At 35.5% G+C, this 25960-nt stretch overlaps 2 protein-coding genes across 2 annotated transcripts in view; one reads left to right on the forward strand and one right to left on the reverse strand.

The window, feature by feature from the left end:
- Window positions 1-8116: 8116 nt before the first annotated feature.
- On the reverse strand, window positions 8117-9931 carry LOC113231702 (V-type proton ATPase subunit F). The gene is made up of 4 exons (XM_026466170.1): window positions 9783-9931; window positions 9575-9656; window positions 9208-9413; window positions 8117-8567 (listed from the first exon to the last, which is right to left on the reverse strand). The coding sequence occupies exons 1-4, from the start codon at window positions 9834-9836 to the stop codon at window positions 8535-8537; spliced, it is 375 nt and encodes a 124-aa protein (XP_026321955.1). The 5' UTR covers window positions 9837-9931; the 3' UTR covers window positions 8117-8534.
- Window positions 9932-11196: 1265 nt separating this feature from the next.
- LOC113231732 (pre-mRNA-processing factor 17) overlaps window positions 11197-25960 on the forward strand; it is a 35410-nt gene continuing 20646 nt past the window's right edge. The window contains exons 1-11 of the mRNA XM_026466219.1: window positions 11197-11370; window positions 11576-11843; window positions 12210-12369; window positions 12702-12817; window positions 12996-13099; window positions 14418-14525; window positions 14780-14888; window positions 15397-15551; window positions 16095-16228; window positions 17620-17731; window positions 21263-21372. Of these exons, the coding sequence (XP_026322004.1) occupies window positions 11197-11370; window positions 11576-11843; window positions 12210-12369; window positions 12702-12817; window positions 12996-13099; window positions 14418-14525; window positions 14780-14888; window positions 15397-15551; window positions 16095-16228; window positions 17620-17731; window positions 21263-21372 (1550 nt within the window). The remainder of the gene's footprint in view (window positions 11371-11575; window positions 11844-12209; window positions 12370-12701; window positions 12818-12995; window positions 13100-14417; window positions 14526-14779; window positions 14889-15396; window positions 15552-16094; window positions 16229-17619; window positions 17732-21262; window positions 21373-25960) is intronic.

Consider the following 25960-nt stretch of genomic DNA (forward strand, 5'->3'; position numbering starts at 1 on the left):
TCCACTGCTGTGAACAACAAAAACATCAATGCTGTGCGCCGTATGATCAAAACAAACGGGCATGTGACATACCATGAGATTCGGGCATCTATAGGCATAGACATGATTCAAATACAATCAATACTACACAAACATTTGGGTGTGAAAAAGCTGTGCTCTCGGTGGATCCCACACAATTTGACTGAGGCTCAAAAAACGGATCGCGTCACTTGGTGCAATGTTATGCTTCCAGTATTCAACGAAGGGGCATCAAATTTGGTGTGGGACGTAACAGGTGACGAAACATGGATTTATAGTTACGATCCCAAAACAAAGCAGCAATCGAGCGTATGGGTCTTTCGAGATGAGCCGAAACCAACAAAAGTGGCGCGCGTGCAAACTGCCTGTAAAGTGAATAGTGATTGGTACACGACCTTTTGTTTGGCGGAAGTTATCTACAAACTCCGTAAAAATAACCGTAAACGCTGAATCATCTTGCACCACGATAATGCCAATTCTCACACGGCCAGACAGACAAATGAATTTTGGAAGATGAACAACGTTGACCTTATAAGCCATCCCGCGTACAGTCCCGACGTTGTGACATTTATTTCCAAAAATTAAGAATCAGTTATGCGGTCAACGATTTTCATCACCTGAAGAGGCTGAAACGCGAAGAGTATGAAAAATATGTTTCATAGATTGTCACGGAGGAGTGGGATAAATATTTTCAAAATTGGTTCATTCGTATGAAAAAGGCATTAACGCTAACGGAGAATATTTTTAGTAGTAAACGGTAGTTGAAATTATGTTTATTCGTAAAGATTAATCCCCTAGCTTCAATTTAAAGAATAACACATGCAACACCGCAGACTTGGAATGGATTTGCATGATTTAATTTCGATTTCCCCTTTCCATCATCGAGGGAGTAGATGTGGGATAGTTCCGCCTCATGTTCTGGATATTCCAAGGATACCCACGAAGCGTTTCGCTTCCATATTATATGGCCAAAGGAGTGGAGTTCCCTACTGGCAGACTTATTCCCTGATCGCTTTATCTTGCGCCTTTCGACGACTCAACGTCACTTTCTATCGGGTGAGATTGAAGTCAAATGCGCACTTATTTTTTTTAGAAGAAAAAACTTTAAAAACATCTTTTATGGCATGGCTCTTTTCGGAGGTTCCCTATAATGAGACATCAAATATAACGGGATACTTACCATATTTCTAGAGCGGCTCCCATGTTATTTTCCCAAATTTTTTCTTGAACTTTAGTCGATTAAATTTCGCAGACAATTTCGCGACGACGGTCACAATTTCGTAGGCGCAAACAAGGTCCCAATCACTCGCTTCAATTGCCGTTTCCGGCTTACTTCCGCCATTTTGGTGGGATTTAGGAGCCACGCATATCTACCAAGCAAAGTGTACCTACTGTAAGTGTGTAAATTTCACATTGTTATAATATTAAGCAATAGTCACTCAATGTTCAAGGAACTTTAAGACTCAGTTTCAATCAGTCTCAGATTGCTCCAGTTGATACGATTTAAAATTTAATGCTATTAAACTCCTTTTTAAATCAGATCCTACTAACCTTCCTTTAATCTTAGGCCACGTGTTAATACGGTAAACCATTTTCTTCATAGCTGTTTTAAACTTTGCTGAACTTAGCATAGAATCAAGTTATGAATCATACACAAGCTTTTGAGAGAGATGGCAACAATAGTTATTGTGCAAACTGCACCAGAGGTCCAAGTAGCAGAACAGCTACGGTACTTTACAGGAAAGACATAGCCAGACAAAGCCTTGCTAAAGCAAGCCAAACTTCATTCACAAAATGCCGGTTGGCGGGGTTTACATATAGACATCTTTCACGGTGCGTAAAAACGTTAGTAAGGAAAAGGGAAAGACCGCGCGATTGCGCTCATCAATCGCACACTCCAGCACGCGCGAGATTCACGCGATCTATCCAGTGAATCTGCTTACAGATACCCCGGCCCCGCGGGGGCAGAGCCCGGGTTATGTAGGACTGGGCTGAACCCAGAAGGGGAGCAGCCCGACCGCACTAAACCCCCGGAGTGTTCCTCCTCTCCGCTGTAGATGGGGGTACGGGTACGCTGTTGCACTCGTCCGCGCCCCCACCAGCGGCTGGCCGCGCCCTGCGCAGCCCCTCCCCGAGAAGGGAGACACATCGGTCCCCCGACTCCGAATGTGAGGCTCGCCGAACACCAGACGAGCCTTCCATCCCGGGCCCCTTTATGCTGCGGTAACCTAACCTAACCTTTACACGGAGGCTCCTTCCGTTGTAACAAAAACGCATACGGTCAATCGCGCGCGAAAGAATGTTAGCTTAAAAAATTGCCAATGTGGCCAACTTAGCGTCTTTATCGCTAGATTAAGCGACATTTTGACAACAAAAGCGACATTTTGTTTCTATTTAGAGACAAGAAAAATTTTGCTTTTTTTTTGGCGCCTTTTTGATTAGGTTTCGTCTAACACTTTCTTAACGTGTGTTAACATTTAATATGATTTCATCTTATCTCATATATTTTCTACTCAATGGTAGGATTGTATTGGTCTTTAGGTTGTAAACTATGTCCAGATACTGTCGCAGGACACTGCGATTGACATTTCCGGTGCTAGTCTGGATAACTAGTAGGTAAAAGATAAGCTAGATATCCTCCGGTCTATCCAACCGCGTAGGAATAACGGGAACTGGAGAGACGCTCCGGCGCCGGGAAGTGAGAGTGCTTACAGCTCCATCACCAGAGAGGAGAGTTGGTAGTTAGTTAGTTAGCCGTTTGAGCATTATATGAAGTCCGTGAAAACTGTCTAACAACTCTGGCCACGGGCTGATCTAGGTTCAGGACCTGAACTTTTAAGGTCCTTCCGCGGGCTTGCTTGCACAGGATAGAGAGGTTGATAGAGAGGGCACTATAATCAAAAGTTGAGTTAAAAGATATGGGCCTGGCTTGTATCTGTGACATGACCATAAAGTCTTGCCAATGAAATAAACTTTATGATGAGCACCTTAAGAGTAGAACTTTCGTATGGAGTGGAAAGATAGTTTTAGCGACAACTAGCGACTTTTATGACCTCATGTCAAGCGACATATTTTGCTTTAGTCTAGTTGGCAACACTGAACATTTAAATTACAAACAGGTAATCGCGCACGATTGCGCGTGCAGGCTTTCCTTCATACTTAAGTCAAATAAAGATAAGTGTAAACTAGAATACAAATGTGTCATAAGTGTTTTTTTGCAATCTACACCTACATTGTTGTTCCCTCAGAGACATTCGAGAATAAACCATCGTAAAACTAACCATTACATAATATTTTAGGGTCAAAATCGTAACAGCGTAAATAAAAGTATAACTTTTATGTATTATTAAATTTGTTGTATACAATACGTAAATAAACAATTAAACTAATAACAAAAAGAAATAAAAGTGATTACGACCACTACGACTAATTTGTTTTTAACCGATGGAAATGCCAACAATAACAAGTACATAATGATACGTATTTTGCGCGAGGTTAAATAAATGTATATTAAAATAGGTACTTTATTAACTAAGATGTTAATAATAAAAAGCGTCAAAATCAAAATAGCGAGAACAAGTAGGTCTTATTGAAGTTGGAGTATTATTTTCTGGTTGAAGCATGGATTCGTCGTCACGAGGTAAATATTTGTGCTATTTTTTGGACACTGATCCATGTGGCATTATTTTGCTTTGTTTTCTATTTTCTTTAAAAGAAAACTGCAGCAAGCGGCGGTGGGCAGAAAAAACGGCACACTGCGTAGTGAATGTAATGCAGTATCATAGAATAAAGACTTATTCTTTCAGACAACAGACACTCAGACAGACAGACAGAAAAACAGACACTCTCCGCCCGTCTCTAGCTTTAGATACCACACCACGCCCGGCACATTGCCGGTCACATTGACTGAACGACAACAACGCTGCCGGCGAGTCGTTTTCGCGCGAAGACGGCTTTGATATTTGAGTATAGTTTTCATTTATTCATTACGAAACTTGTACATTAATATAAAACGTCATTTTACGTTACTATTTATAATGGTCGTGAATTGTGCTGTGTACGGCTGTTTATCATCATTTTCCGAAAGATGAAACGAAGTAAGTAAAAAAAGCGTATGTCTGAGACTCATTCACTTATTGTTTTCTTCATTTATTTACTACAGAGTAATATATGTACGTATAAAAAATACAGATTTATTATAACAATATAATGAGACGCCATGACTTCGCGAATTTTCTATACGTATTGCCGTTATTATATAGTTATTACGTAGGTAGTGATTGACCAGTCAACCGTGACCATGGGACCTGTAAAGGGCCCGAAACGTTCGGTTTGTTTGAAAAAACAAATTTACGCGATTTAAATCCGGAAAAATAGTTTCATTTCCTATGTGTAACAATCGCGAAAACCTAAGAACAGGACAGTTTAGCTCAAAAGTTAGCCACGAAAGCGCAGAATGCGAAACAGGCATTTGCGTAGATAATTCCTTTGTTTATAATGCCAAATCGCTAGGTATCTTCGTGTAGTATTAAAGTTTGACCGTTTTTAAACACATTTTTGCAATAATAACATTTTGAATTTTTTTGTGATGCGGCGGTTTAGCATTTAAGCGACGATTATTAGGATTCTATTAATAGAATCATAGATAACAGATTCGCGTTAGAATTTTCACTGTGTTGCCGCTCTGACCACGTAACGCAATAGTACGAGAAAGTGATGGATAACCCTGCCACTTCACGCACACATTTTAGCGTGTGCAGATAGCGCCTTGCTGTACGTAGTAGTAGTAGGTAAATAATTTTCGACCGTTGTATGGATTGTCCGGGGTTTGGCAGTATTATAGTTTCATTTCTAATAAATAAAGTGGATATTTCTCTGTGTCCCGCGGTGCAGCGCGGAGCAGCCTTACATCACCAGCTTGTGCCGCCATGGGCACTACAAAGTGTAATTAGGCTTTTCAATAATATGGTACCTATATTTCTTTAAAAGGCAAACATAGGCTGAGCGACATCGGACTGCTTAGGGCGAACTTTGGAAATAGCAATACAATATAGAACTTCAAATGTGTTAAATAAAGTGAGCATTTCTTCTCACGGCAATATGCCGTGTGTGTGGTCCTGTTTTAAGCGATTTGTAGATTTTACATAAAAATAATATACAAGTACATAACAGTCCAAATACGATGATCTTGGTGGCCCAACAACACGACCTTCTCATGCAGTGCCGACAGTGCAAACTGTCGCCACAGTTCACACAGAGGTTCCGGGTTCGATTTCCGGCAGTGCCAATTAGGGGAATGAACTTTTTCAAAATGGTTTTGGCCTAGGTGTTCTGGAAAGTGTCGATGAGTGAACTCCGTAGCTCTTGGTCCTGGGTTTGATTTCCGGTAGAACCAGTTTCGGAAATGGACATTTTCTAAAATGGTTTTGGTCTAGGTGTTCTGGATAGTAACGCGGAGTGTATTCCGTAACTCTTGGTCCCGGGTTCGATTCCCGGTAGAACCAATTTGGAAATGAACTTTTCTAAAATGGTTTTGGCCTAGGCGTTGTGGGTAGTTTTTTGCTACTAGGTGTTCTGGGTAATACCGCGTAGTGTATTCCATAGCTCATGGTCCCGGTAGAATCAATTTGGGAAATGTACTTTTGTCTGTTCTGTTGCCAACCACCTGGTTTCAAACTAGGGAACTCCCTGTACTCCTTATGAGTACCAGAGAAACTGAATCTAAACATAGGCATTACCAGAAACCCACACCAGACCCAAGTTCATTTAAAAAATTGTTCTAACTGTAATCAAACCCGAGACTAACGGCAACGGAATTCACTCCGCGGCACTACCCAGAACACCTAAGCCTTCTGTCCCAGAACACCTAAACCTTCTCATCCAGTGCCATGTTATTTGCATGTATAATGTACAAATTCCACACTTCACCTTAGATTTCTTTTTTATTGCGGCATATCTATATTATGTAGTCTTTGGTATTTATTAAAAAAGATGCAATGTAAATATAACGAAATATCTAATTTATAAAATCTAAAATAATCTCAGTACAGAGTACTAAAAAAACCGACCTCAAAAGTACGTGGAATCACGTCTATTTGATAAGTTTTATTGAAATATCTTAAATTCGCCACTGTACACGACTTGACACTGGAGATAACAAATATCGGTTCTCAGTACTCAAATTATACTGAGAGAAAAACGCCTTGAATTGGAGAAATAGTAAAATCAACTATTAAAATAATTACTCCTTAAGTAAAATTTAGGCGCTATTTATAAAAATGAATCTTCATGCGTGAACAGCTGGATGATTTTCTTCAAAATGCAACGAGACCACTATGGAAGTACCCCCTTTCCAACAAAAAAAAAGAATCATGAAAATCGGTTCACAAATACCGGAGTTATCGCGTAACATACATACAAAGAAAAAGAAAAAAAAGAACATGCAGTCGAATTGAGAACCTCCTCCTTTTTGAAGTCGGTCAAAAAAAGCTTAAGAAATTGTAGTTTTGCTCAATACACTCAATTATTTAAGAACTACTAGCAATCATATTTTGTTTTGTGATTATTGGACTATTATTATTATCAGGAATTTAATTTAAATAGAGTCTAATTCGCAATCTGGCGCCTGTTCCAGCCTTAACTATATGAAAGTTAGTTATCTATATTAAATTTCTTATTTATATGAAAAAATACATAGGTGAATTTACAATGGGAAAATTGTATGTAAAAGTGTTAAATAAATAACATCCAGATTAAATACACAAATAAAAAACTGACTATACAATTAACCATGTCGTATATTTATATTATTACACTAAAAATATATACATATATAAAGATTCGCATAACTAATGAACATATACAAATAACAGGTACCATACAGTAATGCAATGAGCATAAAGAGTACTTCAACGACTTTATATTATGAATTTATGTAGTGTAGTTGTCCGACCCACACACAGACTGAAAGCAAATAAAGTAAAAGTTAAATACCAACACAAGTAGACAAAAAGGAGAATAAACAAAAATCTTACCTTTTCAAAAAAAACACAAATATCATAAAACACTTCCTGTGCAAATTAGTAAAACGCAAACACACATTTGACATAATTATCTGAAAACAATATTCAAATTCTTATAAATGGATTAATTGTTAATTGTCTCCTTAAAAATTAATTTTCGAATATAGAAAAAAATCAAAATCACAGAAATCATTAGTACATGCCAAGTTAGGTAAAAAATAAAACAAATCACATGGACGATATTTCACATAAAATGTTATTCTATTTCAATTTATTACACTATAAATACAATTTTAACAAGTCTATACAAGATCAACAGTGTTGTACTATAATTATTAAACAGTTTAATAATTTAAATCTTTCTTGATAGCTTCTATAATTGGTTATAGTTTATGGAAATATATTTTTAATCATGGAATGTTATGGCTTTAGTTTCAAATTGCACACAAAAGACATACATAGGGATATGAGATAGTAGTGTTCCATTTGATTGAATTAATCCTGTAAATTGATTTATATCAATTATCTAATTAAATTTCCCAAGTAATATAGTAATAAGTAGGACCTAAGACTTTAAATGCTCTATGCTCTATGAAGATACACACAATATGTAAATAGACAAATAAACCTTATTATTTTTAAGTCAACAGCATGCAGGGCTTTACAACATTTTGGGCCATTTCTATTGTAAGTGGCATAGAATAGAATTTGAGGCATGCCATTGTACATATGTTCAATGAAATGTTCTGGTTATCGAATTTTGAATCATCAAAATGTTGCAGTCTGGTCCAATCCATTTTGAACAAAAAGTAAACAAAACTGTTTGGTTCACAGCAACCACTCAATGAATCGAGTAAGTAACACTTTCACGTATATCTCGACTTGATATCTCATCAGTTTTTCCAACAATGTTTATTTGAATAGCATCATAAAATTGTATTTGAAAAATGGTAGTCCAAAAGTGAGGTTATTTTTCAACTATACAACTATGACTTGCCTATGATTGCATAGTGCTGTATGAAAAAAAAATTTGGTTCATTCAATTAAAGTTTTTGTAATCGATGAGTAAATCGAATATTTTGATCATAATCGAACGAGTATCTAAGTGTAGGGATTTGAAGGAGGATTTAAAATTAAGATTTCGGAAATTTTAAATATGCTTATATAGGTTATATAGGTAAGGAAAACCACAATTATGACTCAATTGCAATTCATTAAATTAATTAATCGATTTGTAGTTGGCATTACAATTGGCCATCACTAAACCGTCTACGGTCATTACTTTTTGTTAAAAATGGATTAAAACGAAGTATAGTAAATAGCAGTCATACAATTAAAAACAGTACAGATATTTTTTAAATCACTCTAAAACAAATTCCTAATAAAAAATATTAACTATTGTCAAATGGAACACATATTGTAATATGTTAGTTAAGACTTTTTGGTGTATTTACAATGCAAGTCCGTACAAAGATTGCGTGCAATAATTTAGCTTTAGCGTACCAGGTCCTCCGGGTTGAACATGCCCTGAAAAATATAGAAATCAAGTTAGAATTTTTAAATAAGACAAGTCAGATCAGCTTATTGCTACTGTAACATTTAGTAACATACATACAGTGTTTAATGTGTAGGTATTGTTTGTTTGAGGTATTTTTGAATTTAAATGAAATACAATAAAATAATACTTTCATAAATTATTAATAATGAACTCATTGTTTTCCACTATCTTGATGAGGAATATAGGTTTAGAAAATGTGCCATATTTTATTGACTACAGGAGCTTACAAGAATATTAACTAAACTAACACGATGATTGTGGTACCAGCATTGTTTCAGATTTCCATAACACAAGTGTTCTAGTTACTTATTTTGGGATCAGAGCAATGTATGTGATGTTGACTATTTACAATAAGTTTACAATAAGTTACTCAGGGTTATTTTTAAAACACTTGTAAAAATATTAATTTATTCACATTTACAGCAAATAGGAATATATGCATCAAGATTCTTTATCATAAGGATAGAAAATCTCAACAATATATTGATTTTGTGAGAATTTTTCATGCGTTGGATGTAGTGGCACAAGACAGGGAGAGTTAACATGCTCAGGAGGATACTTTTTACGAGGATAGTTGTGTAATATTTAATTTGCATATAAATATCGTACCTTAGCACGACGTAGAATAGAGTCCTTGCTAGCGTCATATGGATGATCTTTAGATGGAATCTCAAGAACAGCCGGAACTGGTGAGGTATGTGCATCAATCACATGTCGGATCAATTCTGCCACATTTTGGTTGATCAGAATGATGTCGATGTCATCGCGCTTCACAAACCGCTTGAAACAGTCTTCTATTTCACTTACTGGTGTGTCTGGAATGTAAATCATGTATTGGGTCATGCAGATGTGACTTTATTTAAATATAATTGCTGGTATTGAGCCTTCGATGACATCTATAGTAAAAACTTTATTTCAAAGCGCTTAGAGACGGGGTAGGAGTATAAACACAAACTTGAGTTTTTGAGGTACTCACTTTTGTCAACGACCATGAAATTGGGGTGTCTGTTCTTGTTGATTTCACCAATACCACCCAACAAGAAACCAACGCAAGTGTCCTGAAATTGGATTTACCTTTTATTGAAAAAAATAATAAGTGAAACTTAGCAAAATATCATTGTTTACATTTTCGACAAATAGAACGACATATCGCGAAATTACGACATTAAAGTGACAAATTTTACCTCATCTCCAATGACGCTGATCAGTTTTCCCTTTACTGCGGCGTGCAAAGCCATTTTTGGGTGGTTTTTAGTTGATTTATGTGATTATTTTGAAATAAGACTACCTATCACAAGGGCTCGTCACCTGACCTATTGAATTTTTGTGTATTATGTTGGTAGCAGTTGTTGTCATCGATATAAAGCAAAATAATTAATATGAGTCTATGATTGAAACGAATAAAATTCATTAAATTGTTTGGAACGAACATGCTGTACAGAAATCATGACCTTTTTTTATTCCTTTGCACTAATAATGAACTACTGATGGGTAATTTTCCGAAAAATTACAAATAGTGGAAATTTTACAGGAAAAATTAGAAAAAATATAATTTGGAAGGCTCATATTATGTTCTACGTTTAGAAATATCTTTTAAAGTTTTATTTAGTGTGAATTATAAAATAAACTTATAGTTTTATATAAACAAGCTTATTTTATAATTCACACATTTAAGAAAAACGTGGCTTAAAAATGGTTTCACAACATGGAAAAACAAAGAGCGTATATTACGATGTGGTATATATATACTTAGAATAATAACGCATAGAAACCTAGCCCGCACACGCTAAGTGAGGCAAATTGAAGCGCGCCAAAAGGGCCTACACGAGCGGGCAGGCCTTCAGTGCTCAAGGTCAACTTGCACCGCGAACAGCTCCAGAATTTTAGCTAAAAATGACGAAATGTGCGGTAAATGAGTGTAACAATACGTCAGACAAACATAAAATATACTAACATTATTATTCCACAAGGAAGTAACGCGTTTCAACTTGTATTTTTATATAAATATTCACTAAAACCGAAAATTAACCTACTACTAAAACTAAGCCTACATGAATTTGTTTTTGCCTCACTTGTGACAGTTCGTTTGATATGAAACTATCATTCTATGTTCTATGCGTTATTATTCTATCTATATATCTAGTACGTTGAACCCGTTATTGTCAAAATTGTTACTATTATGTGAGGTAGATAAAGTTTTATAGGGGGCATTTACTATCCTGCATTGCAGTCCGCCTTACCACCTGCCGTGTAATGCAGAATTATAAACGCAGCGTGCAAGCCTGCAATGCGTCCTGCGAAACTTCATACGTGGGCCATACGCAGAATAGTGTATGTTCAGTTTCCTGCCTGCGAAGCGGACTGCCATACAGGTAGTCAGTGAATGGGCCGTTTTAGTTTTCCCTAAAAAAATAGATGTCATAACATAACAGTGTGTCAACCACAAACTACTAATATAAGAGTGTCAACGTATATGTCATTTTTAAGACTTATTTAGTAAATCGTGTAAAATATAGCTGTGTTTTCACTCAATTTCCTTAATTTAAGTAAAATAATAAGATAATAAAGTGAATAACTATTGAAATAAGTAGCCAAAACATGTTAAGTATTCAGAACTACGGCAGTAGCTCCGAGGACGAAGGAGACAGTAACACCGAAAACGCAAAACAACACAGCAACGAATCCTTGTTGACTCACCTAAAACCTGTTGATCCTGAACTCTCTGTAGGCAAGAAGATACAAATATGTGCTGCTCCAATCGTTATGCCGACAGTGCGTTTTTTATTTTATGCTTACATTTTGTAACCTTAAAATTTTTGCGTTATGTTTGATTCAAGACGTATAGCAGGTGCATTTTTTGCATTTCAAGCTCTCTAGTTTTTCTGTAGTGGTAATATACGTTTGAGACCGTAATTTGAGTCTAGTGTGACTAATTTCGGCGGGAAACTAAGACAACTTCTATTTTTATCTATTTCAGAACAATGACGATACAAGGGTTTTAATACCTAATAATGAAGAATTAACACATAATCCAAAATATGAGGAACTTTTTGCTCCCACATATGGGCCGGAAAATCCATTTCAAACGCAGCAAATGAGAGCAAATCGAAATATTTTATCAGGTTATGTAGAGAAGGCTCACATAAGTGATTTCCAGTTTGAGAACCAAAGACGTACATTCACAAGTTATGGGTATGCTGTAGATCCATCTACAAATAATGAAGAGGCGGCTGATAGTATAGTTGGTATGTTTCGATAACTCTTTTTGACTTTAATACCTATTTTGTTTATACAAATAACCATTTCATCCACATATTAAGAATATTTAATATAGTGTAGTAAAATTTTTAGCTTTTGAGTCTTTTGTTACATTTCTTCAACATTATTGTAACAATTTTGTGTTGAATAATACTTATTATGTTGGAGTGGCACTGTTGCTTTAATGTTTTGTTGTAACGTGTCTTTTTTGTTTCTGTCATTATATGTAGACAGTATGAACGGATTGTTGTTTATTTTCATTGTGGTTTTTCAGTTTAGATGAATGATAATAATTTTAGTACTTATGATATATGCTAATAATAATTTATTTATATAAATTGTGGATATGTTAGTATCAGCAATGGTAGCTGCCCCAGAAGAGGCACAGGGAAAATCAGTATTTGAGAGTATAAAGAAGAGACCGCTTGATAAAAGAAAGAGGAATAAAAATGACAACCCAGAAGATATTACCGGTTTTTTGGGGCCTTGGGGAGGGTTTGAAGGGGAAAAAAGGTAACAATAATTATTTTACTGCTTAACTCTCATCTATAAATACATTGCTTTACCAGTAATTAACTAGAGACCTTATTGATTTTTTTAATAAATAGTCATTTATTGGAAAAATGCACGTAATTTTGGCCATATTGTCAATGTCAGGTGAGATTGGGTATGAGCATCTATTTCACATTAAAAAACTATTTACTTATGGTATAGTTAAAAGTTAACTAACATGCACAAACAAAGACTCATTTTTCCCAAGAAATATAACGCTTCAACAATCCAGAATCTTTCAAAACATCTACAAATTGGTAGCAAATGATAATTCCAAATGTACTATTTTTCAGGATAATGAAGCCGGAAGGTGAAGAGGCAAAGGAATTAGAGGAGATAGTAGCAAAGAGACAGAAGAAAGGCAAGGTGGATGATGAGAAACCATTGGAAGAGAAATCTATATTCCACAGTACGTATTGTAAAATATTTGCAATCAATGTACCAATTTTGAAAACTATTTTAATGCATAAACTTATTCAAAATCAGAATTATGAAAGTTATTTAATTGTATCTAACCTAACTAGGTTAAGTTAACTTAAACGATTAAGTTATAATTATGTAAAATGTAATTTTCTTTGTGCTTCCAGTTGATCAAGCAACTGACTATCAAGGGCGATCATGGGTGGAGGCTCCGCGCACGGAAACGCAGCTGCGCAGTGACATGCCGCCTGACAAGTGCTTCCTGCCCAAGGTTCATATTTCTACACATATTCTTTTGGGAGCCACAATTTTCGGTTTGAAACTTACGTTATTTGTTGACCAGTACTTTTTACTGGGAAATGGTGGCATACATGGTGGTAATGTTGACTTTACGTTTGTGTTTATGTAGTAAAAGAAATTAGTTATTCTAATATTTGCAATAAACAACTAATTTAGGAAATGATACTATTTCTTATTTCAACCCGATTGAAGACTGTACCACCTCAGTCAACCGTGACCATGGGACCTGTAAAGGGCCCGAAACGTCAGTTTGTTTGAAAAAACAAATATACGCGATTTAAATCCGGAAAAATAGCTTCATTTCCTATGTGTAACAATCGCGAAAACCTAAGAACTCGATAACAAAGTAAAGCGGAGCATTACCCTGTCAAACCACAGAAATATCAAAAGCAACATTTTGAAAGAAAATGCTGCCATAAATGTTTTCTCATTTTTTCAAGTTATAACAACATAAGAGATACATTTAACTAACGTTATACATTAGATATTAAAGATATCTATCTAGCTATACTTGACTTTGTAAAATAAGCTATATGTATTGGAAAATGTTATGAAATTACAAAACACTATACATGAAATGTTTTGGTTAGACACAGTAGAGCAGAACTATTATTAGGTAATCATCGTAATTGTTGTATGGTAAAATAACGTTTTTACTATATAAGTCCTGTGTAGTCTAGATTTCAATGCTATTTAAAATCCACAATCTATTGTAAACATTTATTTATATATCCATCATCAATTTAAGACAAAACAATCTTAGTAATAAATATACATACATTCATTATACAAGGTGCTAAGGTGTAAAAATGTAGAGTTAGCCAATATGATGCAAAGAATAGTCTAAAATAATAAAATAAAATAATAATAAAAAAAATTAAGAATTTCAAATTACAGCAATAATTGATTATAAAGGATTTAAGGATGAAACAATTGCTTGCACATGTGAATAAACTGTTTAGTGTTCCCTACATGAAAAATGTCTATGTCACTGTCTCGGGTCACAGTCAGTCTTTGTATGACTGCATGAGTCAATTCAAAGGGACCTTCTGAGATTAGTTCGGCTATTAGACAACACAAATTATTTGGCAATGGGGACCCTAGGCACTCCACGAGGAACGTTTACATTGATGAGGGCCAGTGCCTCTGGCGAAGTATTGATTTGGTTCTTGTACTTTTAAATATAGACAGAATTGAATTTAATTACAATTAATATTTCTTTATTTTATTTAAAAAAAATTTAAAATATTAAATAAAGAATTTATGTACTTATGATCACGCACATCCAGGCTCACATCTACACATGGAAAGGCCACACAAAGGGCGTGGCCGCCGTGCGCTGGTTCCCACAGACAGCGCATCTTTTCCTCTCTGCCGGCATGGATTGCAGGGTTAAGGTAATTATGACTATTACTTCCATTTTTCTCAGTCTCTACTGTCAAAAAGTTTAATTTACCAAATTTATAATGACTCCTGTAAATGTTCCATCGTTATTGCTGTGCATTATTTTATGAAACCCTATAAAAGTGTTTCTTTGCAAGTTATTGATCTTTATAGCTTCAATTAATTAACATAAAACACAATCTATCAGATTGCGTGTAAATGCAAGTAAAAGTATAAAAATCATGATCTATTTTAATGCCTATTTCAGATATGGGAAGTGTATGGTGACCGTCGATGCATAAGAACGTACTTCGGCCACCGGCAAGCAGTCAGAGATATCAATTTCAATAACTCTGGCAAACAGTTCCTCTCTGCTGGTAAATTGTTATCACTTAGCGTTTTTGTATCGTGTGTAGATTTATTATATTATTTAATATTGACTACAACTTGCTGTATCTGTAATGGAAAACAAAAAACTTCTGCCAGTGATGCTTTCAGACAATTTAAGCAAACAGATAGCCTTTAAACAGAAACCTAAGCATTTGATGGTCAATCGCTTTTGTATGAGGAACAAAAATTATACGCGTATTCTCATGCACATGACGACCTCTCCTACGTAAAGTATCGTATGTCGAAATGTGTATTAATAATTATGACGAACTAGTGGGGAAATTTCACAAAAAATAAAATGATATTCATTTTATTTTATCATAATGTTCAATAAAAATCAAAATTATTTCAGAGTCAAACCTCTCTTTTATCTCTGTATGAGTATGTTAATGGCCATTTATATTAGTGAATGTTTTCACAGATTCTTATTTTAATTTATGCACGGTCGGCCCTTTATGGGACAGCCTGTAAAATCTGCATTTGTTCGTTGTTCAGCGTACGACCGCTACATCAAACTGTGGGACACCGAGACCGGCGAGTGCGTGTCGCGCTTTACATCGCGCAAAGTGCCATACTGCGCTAAGTTCCATCCCGACGAAGATAAACAGCATCTCTTTGTTGCTGGCACTTCCGATAAGAAAATAATTTGTGTAAGCATCCTCTTTATAGTGACACTTGATCGATTGATCGATCACGTTCACCAAAAGATATGTCGCTTTAAACTTGTTTTTGCTAAAGGCGTTTCTCATTATGAGTACTGTAATGTGGTCTAATTTTTTCATTACACTCTGTATGACGTAAGTCATAGAATTTCTGACAGCTTACAGTCAAATTTTCAAAGATTGTGTTGTCCAGAAGACCGACTTCAGTAACTCCTTAAAAATGCCTGTTTTAGCTAATTCTGTAACTTTATGTTAAGCAATTTTGGTAACTTTGAGAACGAAGTTTTTTTTTAATTCAACCGTATTTGTAATTGGAAATCCTACATACTTTACTCCAAATTAGATGATAACGAACGCAGAGATGGAGCAAACAAAATGATATCTAACAATGACTAATTAAAGCTTAATTGTTTTATAGCGTAACAAAACGTAATGTTCAACTCAAGGGCCTTGCAACACTGATAATCCTTCTTTGTTTTGATTTCTATGGTTATATACTACACAAACGATTATTGCCATTGTTCTGTTCAGTGGGACATCCGGAGCGGCGAGATAGTGCAAGAATACGACCGCCATTTAGGCGCCGTGAACACTATCACGTTCGTCGACGACAACCGACGCTTCGTCACAACCTCCGACGACAAGAGCTTGAGGGTGTGGGAATGGTACAGTACGAAATATTTGCCTTAAATTTTTTTACTAATTGATACAAAAATAGAACAAAGTCGTAGAAAAATTCCTTCGATCTGTCTGGATTTGAACCAGCGTCATTTTCGCCTAACGCGGGCTCTCGTTCTCCCAACTGAGCTGTGGAACGAGCCAACAGACATTACGACTATCTATATCTGCTTACTGCAGACTTTGTTTTTATTGGCTTTTTAGCCGTAGCGCCTAGTAACCTTTGAGATAACTAAAAAAGTTTTTTGTTCACCCAGCTCTGTACCTACTTTACAGCTACCTGCGGCTGACAAGACATGTCGCTTTATTAATTGCAATTTTTATTTAGATATATTTTGTGACTAGTTTGTTGTTATATTTGACATGAAGACCGAACTAACTCAAAGACAAAATTCCTTCGATCTGGAGCTGGACTTGAACCAGCGACATTTTCGTCTAACGCGAATGTTTTTTTTTTACTTTTCGCGGTTTGTGTTTCAGGCGTTCGCAACACCCATTAAAATCCACACGTGACCCATACGGTAGATAATCTAGTAGAAAAAATGTGAACACAAACTGACACGATTCTTGGTAACAATAGTTCTATTAAAGTAGATGTAGCAAACAGTCTGCTAACCGTAACGTTTAAACTATCACATATTTTTATTCCTTTTAAAATATACGGTATCCCGTATCCCAAAATGATTTTTCAGTCAATCTGAAATTTGTACGGGAAACGGAAACGTTTTTTTGCGACCATTAAACGGGTTTGATTGTTATTTGTACGGTAATCGGGTAGAATATGACTCCTTTTTAACTGACTTCAAAAAAGCAGGAGTGTGTATGTTACGCGATCACGTCAACATTTGTGAACCAATCTCGATGATTCTTTTTTTTATTGGAAAGAGATCAGTAGTGATCCCATGAAATTTGAAGAAAGTATTCCTCCTCTAAGGGTGGCCAATTAGGGGATGAATACGGTTAATTGTATTTGAACTTGTTTATTTGCAATAAATAAATAAGTTCAAATACAATTAACCGTATTCATATATATACCATGAATATAGTACATACAAACTTATACAAACATATTAGGGTGTTGCAATATACATTTTTAAAAAGAAATTTTATACTAAATCTACGTTTATCTTATATCATCCTAACAATTTAGAATATCATTGGTTTTCTAAAATTACATGATTAAATTATCTTTTCAAATTACATTTCCAAATTATATTTATATCATATTAAAACCATACCTACATAATGTTGCCGAGAGATTGAACATTTATACATCTTTATACGTTTTACTTGGCAAATAGATATAATTTTTGAGGCCTTTTTTTTGTAAAAAATTATAATTGTTACAATTATGTATAGCATATGATTTGTGTACCAGGGACATCCCAGTGGACATGAAATATATTGCTGATCCGACGATGCACTCGCTGCCCGCTGTCACCGTGTCGCCCAACGGCAAGTGGCTCGCCTGCCAATCCATGGACAACAAGGTAACAACACACAACTAAGGTAACAGGCACAACTTTCTAAGTGTACATCAAAATGTACATAATACGTGAAGTGTTTCAGACCCAGACAATATTATTCATCTGATCACGTAAACGCAGGGTTTCCCTAGTGCAGGGCATAAGAAAAACGCCCATTCTTATTTAAATTTAACGCTATGTATGACCAAAGGGTATTTAGAGATATACATTTTTCATACCTGCTTGGGTCTGAAGCATGTACCTAATTATATTTTGTACATTGGACGTTTAGCGCTTTTCCAATCGAATGTTTTCTTCATCACTGCCGCTCGTGTCGCTATTTACTGTTATCGATTGTACTTAAATTTAATTGATACCTATCTACGTGCATTGTAGCATGTCAATAGCGATCATTCACTCCTTCCAGCCACAGTATACGATATTTGTGAAAACGATGATTTCCAGTGTTCCCAGAAACGTGCGACAGCCTCATCGTTAGCGTATATGGTAGACCAGATGACCTGGAGGATTGTAAACTTTTAAATATTTTGATAATTATTTTTTCCAAGAATATATAATAAAAAAAACAATAATATAAATACTATGCAGGGGGGTCTACTCTCGATCTCCGTCTGACATCCGTCCGAAACAATTACTGCCAATTAAGCAATACTTGACCAAATGAAAAGACGCGTGATGCGAATGAAGCTTCATACTGGATACTTGTCTTTTTATTTTGTCGAATATTCTTATTTGACAGTAATTGTTTCGGACGGATGTCGGACGGAGGTCGAGAGTAGACCCCTAGAACCGTCACTTTCAGAATCCAATTCGAGTTGCCAAACCTAAAAGTGGTAATATGTCTGCCACGAAAAAACAAAATAAATTAACAAAACAAATGAACTACGTAATTAATAAAATGAATGAGCAAAACAACACTAAAATTGAATCATGAATATTTCCTAAACGACCGAACTAAAACTAAATGTTTCATAAGTATAAAACAAAATGGCTGATGAGACGCGCTTCATTTGTGTAAAGTAGGTAAAAACTAAGATAAGTTAAAATTTGCTTAGAGGACCGTAATTGTTTTATTGATGTTAAATGAATCATTATATATTTAATAAGTAGCTGGTGTAATTTTATCAAGCTATACAGTTTTAATATATGCAATAGATCACGCGCGGTGCAATATTCGATTACGTGCAATGGCATACAATACTATTTCTACAACTAGGAAATAAAAATAATAATATTAATTCATATATTTGAGAAATTTACAATGCGCTTGTACAGCTATATTGTTGCGTATTGTGCTTGAGTAATTTGGTAATTATGTATTTATTTGGTATTTATGTATAAAAGTATTCTTTTTAACTGGATAAGTTAAAAAAATAAAAATTTAAATTTATATGAAAATAATTAATACTTGTATATTAGTATACACTCCGCTTGTTGGTCTGATGCAGCAAGCAAATAGCTACAGGTGAAGACTGAAAATGAGCAATGCTGAGTCTTCGTCCTTTTTGTACACTTTACTGTTTTTTGTTTTAATTGTTCACTTTATTATGGTTTATGTGTTTTGTGGATAAATAAATCGACTTATGCTTCACGCTCATTTCAGTGAATTCAGAACTCTAAAACGCACCCCTGTAAACTTGGCGATTTCGACATACGATACTTTACGTAGGAAGGGTCGAAATGTCTTTTTATTTATTTAATAACCGTGAAAGGGTTGTAACCCTAACAACCGTGATCAGGATCACGGCAGTAAAACAGGAAATTTCCGGTCCACAAATTTATTTAACATGAAGTAAAAGGTAAAGTAAAAAAACTGTAACAAATAAAAGGTAGATGTAGAAAACAGTACATTAATAAAAAAACACTCCCTAACTTAACCTAAAAATGGTAAATGTTAGATTTAGGCACTTACCCCTTATCGGGTTTTATTATGTTGAATTACAGATATTGGATAGACTGTTATTCGCTCATTATGGTCGATACATGATTTACATTGATTGTATTATGATTAAACTTGAAAAGAAAAAAAAATTAGACAATTTGATTTAGTAGTTCTGTCCGCTATCGCGGTCAAGCAGAGAGTGACCGTGGTACGAAGCAAAAATGAGGAAGTGATGGAAGATGGAACAATTCAAATTTAAAATTCAAAGGAAAAAATGATACAATACAAAAAGGTGAGATGACTGTGTAAGGAGGTCACACCGTCACAACTGTTTAAGATTTTGTATGCCGATGCTATGAGTAAAGGCCCTACATAAGGTGCCTTGATATTTATACTTTCACTGTGCTGCTCTTAAAGATATAATTTCTACAACACGAACATACAGTAAATCCCATACGAGTTTTATAAACTCAATTTAATTTATCAAAACAGTGTATGTTAATACTGTGTTGTATTTTTATATAATCTTTACTGACAGTTAGTAGTGGTTACGTGATTGCATCACTCCACGTCGATATAATGGCTTGTTTTCAATCTACACACAAGTTTCTTATCTTCTTTATCGTTAAAACAAACAACTTTACACCTAAAGACAAAAAGTTGACAAAAATTATTCAGCTTCCCATACTGCATCGTCATCATCATCAACTACAATACGTCCCCTGCTGGGTACGGATCTCCTCTAATAAGAGGATGTAAGCTGTCAGGGAGAGGTTTTAAACATTTGTCTCCACGGCTAAGGTCCTATCATAATGTATATTAATATTGCGACATTCTTTCTTATCACAGCAATTTAGTGTAAATTTTTCTTATATGCTAACTAACTTCATTCTACTTCTTTGGACTTATTATAATTGCCCTGATAAGTCCTCAACTTCACATCGATTATCTGGATCATAACGAATGGGATGTCTGATCCCTATGATGAACCTCCACACACACCCCTACAGCCATTCATCTGCCACCCCATGTTGCCCCCCTTATACCTCTGTACAAAAGGTGGGTTACATTCTAAATCTATTTACTGCTTCATTGAGTATCAACTCTATCTTCTGGTTGTCATAACAACAAATACACACTGTGTAAACTTACCTGCAAACTCCTGATATCTCACCCACAGAATTTATACCGCCTGTAGGGCTAGCACGACAAGGTGCGACTAGCATAGCGCGAGAGCGACATTAAGCGCGAAATAATGCTATTATCGCATAGAGATCTCGCGCTTTATGTCGCTGTTGCGCAAGTCGCGCCCTGTCATAGCCGTACTGAACTGCCGGGCTAGTTCCCTCCTCTTAGATGTTATAACAAGACTAAATTTGTTAATGCTGATCTTACAAGAAATATTCTAAATCGCGATTTAATACGATTTAATTCACGGCAACATCTCATGCTACTAAAAATAATTAATTATACTTAGAAATTGAAGGCATAGGTGTTGAGAAGTATCCCATTTTTCATACTTCACCTCTCTTGCATATGTCTATGTGTGTGTCCATGGCATTCGCGACACAGGGTTTGCCTAGTGCGGGGCTATGTTGAGTGTATGCGTTATAATTTTTGTTTAAAGGTAACACAAAGCGCTTGTTTGACAGGTATTGGTGTTTAGCGCCTTGAACAGATTCAAGATGAATCGCAAGAAGACATTCACAGGGCACATGGTCGCCGGCTACGCGTGCAGCCTCGACTACTCGCCCGATATGAGGTGAGTATCTCTATTTAACAACTCAATATACATTATGAACACTTATTGCAAGTGCAACTTAAGCTCATAGAGATAAGATTGACTTTTGTTGAAGGTTTGATAGCTTGGAATATTCTGATTTTTACAGTGATTACGTTATTAACATGGCATATATAAAAGTAACCATTTATATAGCTTGAAGTGTTATGTTATCCGTTTCTACATCGCTATGGGAAAGTAAAGAGTTTAGATTTACTGCCTACGAGATAATAAAATAACCTCCCGTCTGTCCCAAATTAACCCCGCCCTTAACTTTTATAACTTAATTTTTAGATAGATAGATAAATAACGTTCTAACTTTTATTCATTTTTTAAAATACGACGCCCGTAACTTGGTCTCAAACTGGGTAATTCCCTGTACTATGTGTACAAGAGCAACGGAATTCATTCCGGGACACAAGAGTAACGGAATTCACTCCGGGGCACTACCCAGGACACCCAGAGCATACAGAACCAATTTAGAAAAGTTAATTTCCCATATTGATCCTACCGGGACTCGAATCCGAGACCTCCTCATCCAGCTACCACACTGCTAACCATTGGGCCACCGAGTTCCTCAAATAAATATCTGAATCTGTAGCTAACAAAAAATTTTATTTATTACCCTCTATCTGTTAAGCAAATTAGATTGTTATAAATGAAATTATTTTAGCTAAAATGTCGCCTCCAAATTCTCCTGAAATAAAAAAACCAAATGGCACATTTGTTGTAATTTATATTGGAAATTTCCACACAATTAAATTAGTACCTTATACATACACATAAGCGTTGCAGTCGGTACAGTCGGCACAACGTTGTTTAATGACAATTAAATAGTTACACGTGGCGCAACAAGACTCGCGTGTGACGACGGGGCATTAACATACAAACAGTTAATTATTACTTAATTTAATTAAATTTGTTATACAATATTGTATAAAGTTTATAAAGAAATATATATTAATTTTCATTATATGGTAACTTGCAAGGGCACTGTAAACAAGGGTAGAGGGGAATTTACTATTGTATAAATAAAAACAAATTTCTGTAACTTGAATATCTTAAACTACTTAAAGATACAAATAACTATATTAACTAAATATTGAGTTCACTATCGTTTACAGTTTTATATAACCATGTGTTTATAATATATTTATAACATTAATAATAATTAATTTATTTCAAGTCACTTTTACACACAATTAAATTTTCGTATTCATTTTACGGAATTAAAGTATATTTATTGAATTTAATTTTTGTAATTGAAGAATTCGTTCAGAATTTGTACAAGAAACTGATTACAAAGTTAATGGATAAAAAAGGCTTATGTGAAAAGTACAAGAATTGTGAATTTATTTGAAACACGATTTCAATCAGTATTAATATTAAGTGACGGGACGAACAAGTCATGCGTCAGTGGGTAAGCGACAGGTCTTCCCATAACAGTTACAGTGCCACTCAGAGTTTTAAATCGCAAAGATCTGAAGGACGCTGCCACTGTGCTGTCACCCTGAGACATAAAGTTGACAAGTCCCTGTACCTATAATTTCACCAGCACCATTACCTTTCAAAACCGGAACTCAGTAATGCATACATTACTGGTTGGCGGCAGAAATAGGTAAGGTTGGCAGTACTTCCATGGTTGAACTCTTTCACAAGGAGCTCTACTGCTACGATACAATTATTTAATAATCTGCTTTGACTTCGTTGTAGTCGCCTAGAGAAACTAGTGACATCATCGTGATATTTGTGTTTATAAAGCTATTTCGATAAGTCACCGTGATTCTTGTGTTTATAAAAATAATAACACAATATTCCTTTGTAATGCTACGTTTCGCATAATATCACAAGTTCGAATGTCACCTTGTGTGTGACTGTTATATTATTGTTTTTGAAATTGGTAATTTGTAACATGTTATACTGTACTGTAGTCTCCAATTCACATCGGGCCAGAACATGACGGACTATGGCTTCTCCTTAGACTCGTGTCCAGCAGGAGGAATTATTATAGGTTGATGATGATGCTGTATACTGTACCGTATCAACCTGTAGATCCCATTGTCACCAAGTCAGAATCTGATGAGGGGATTCCATGGAAATCGAGCAAAATCCTAAAATTATATATGCATGTACAGTGAGTTCACCGATTTCTTCTTCAATTGTGAACCGATTTTGAAAATTCTTTCTTGTTTGAAAGGGTATATACACTCTCGATGTGATGCCATTGTGACCAAGTCAGAATCTGGTAAGGGGATCCCATGGAAATAGAGCGAAATCTTCAAATTATATAGGCATGTTTGAATGTGTATGATTACGATAAACAGAAAATTTAAAAATCCAAAGTAGCGAAATAGGCATTTTTATACGATTTTCGAGGGTTTGCGCGAGATAATTGACACGATTATAACGTACAAAGCGAAAACGGCGGACTGAGCTCAAGTTTGAGGTACCCCCCGAACTGTTGGCACACGTGTCACATAAACTAAGCACTTTTACTGTATTTATTGTTCATTATTGTTCTGTGCGTCTTGCGCACTCTGGGCTACAATCTACGAGTACTTATTTTACGCCAATTGGTAAATCCTTTCAATACGATGGCAAGCATTATCGTCTATGCCATTGATATGATGGGACGCAGACTCTTGGGTACCGCTATTTTTTTTTAAATACAGACGTACAGGTTTCCCCTTCACCGTTTAAATAAAGCAATTAAGGACTTGTTTTGGATGTTACTAATCAACCTCAATGGCATTCAGTAGAAAAGGCTACAAAAATCTGTCAAGTATGTGTTAATTAATTTCGTACCACCGTGTCGCGGCCTTCCAGATTTTTCACTTTTTTATTGACTGTAATTAAAATAAAACATACTAAAAATTCGTTTATTGTAAGTCAGATTTGCACCTACTTCTATACTTATATTCACAATCACACACATATACACGGTATAACATATATACAGGGTTATTTGTCAAAATACTATCAACCTCGCAGCACTATATTACTAATATTGTAAACAACAACTTTCGACTCCATCCCATGACTTTTAAATAATTCATCAGATTTTACTTTTGTACAAAAACAAAAATATTTAAATAGATTGTTCTAAACCAGCCTTTCCCAAAGTGAGCGATAACGTCCCCTTGTGGGCGCTGCAGGCCTAAAGGGAAGAGATCCAGAAAAAGAATGGGGGCGTTGTGTAGAGGCTTAGGGGGAGATTTGTAATTTTATCTAGGAAGACTCCCAGAGTCGTATTCCAGAACTCTACTCAATGCTCAAGTCAGGATTTGAGCAGACTTGAGTACCTATGATTTGAAGCACTGGAAATACGACCCTAATGTACGACTTGAGTATGATTTTCAGTGCTCACGCAATACTCAAGTCCTGACTTGAGTATTGAGTAGAGTCCGTTCACGTTTAAGTGTAGACCATTAGAATCTAGTGTTTTGAAGACATCTTCTAGTGCTTTAGTGAATATCTTCGAATCACCTTGGCATTCAATCACCGAGGTGTAAACCTCTTAGGGTCGTATTCTAGAACTCTACTCAATGCTCAAATCAGGATTGCAAGTGAAATACAAGCACTGGAAATACGACCCTAATGGAACGAACTTGAGTATGATTTTGAGTGCTTTAAACCATACTCAAATCCTGACTTGAGCATTGAGTAAAGTTCTAGAATACGACCCTAAGTCATCGACTGAGCTCTCGACTCTCGACTACAACTTGTGAACATCAACTAATAATAATTAAGAGATTGCTCAAACTAACTCGGTTTGGTATTTCTTTCCGTGTAGTTCATATATCTGTCCTGTTTTATTGAATAAATAAATTAAAAATCATGTCAATCGGTCGCTCCGTTTCGAATGAAAGTAGACACAAACAAACAAATAAAAAGGCAACAGACACAGTTTCGCATTTTAATAGTTAGTATCCCTAGATAGGTAATTTTCGTAGATAATACATCGCGGGCAATCATGTTTTAACAAGATTTTGTTAAATAACCCAATTTATGCATTCCTGTATCAATCGGCTGGTTCATAGAATACTTGTTCTTACTTGTTGAGTACGATTGAGCGTCGAATGAGATAAATGAGATTATGCATGTTTGTCTTATTTCCTATCCTGTATAAACAACGTAATATTTATTTTATTTCCATTTGCGGTTACTTAAGTTCAACATTTACTTACGTATTTCTCAAAACAAAACAATGTCGGAAGAAAAAAGAAGAGACGGAAATACTGTGCGGAATATATTAAATTCGGATTCATTGAAAATCCCACAAACCCATCGTCGCCTGTGTGCCCTCTATGTCTAAATTTTGAATGAAGCAATGAAGCCTTTAAGACTGCAAGATCATTTAAAATAAAATGCATCCAGATAAGAAAGACAAGAATGTAGCTTATTTTCAAGACCTAGAGACGAAGCATAATACTCGGTCAAGTGTAGCAAAACTCTTTTCGGTGGCTGCTAAGCAAGATGACGACGGACTTCGAGCTTCGTACAATATCTCTTTGTTAATTGCTCAAAAAGGCAAACCACATAACATCGGAGAAGAGCTGTGCTTCATAAA

This window comes from Hyposmocoma kahamanoa, unplaced genomic scaffold (assembly GCF_003589595.1).
Source record: "Hyposmocoma kahamanoa isolate Upper Pololo Valley unplaced genomic scaffold, ASM358959v1 66, whole genome shotgun sequence".
Taxonomy (NCBI): Eukaryota; Metazoa; Arthropoda; class Insecta; order Lepidoptera; family Cosmopterigidae; genus Hyposmocoma; species Hyposmocoma kahamanoa.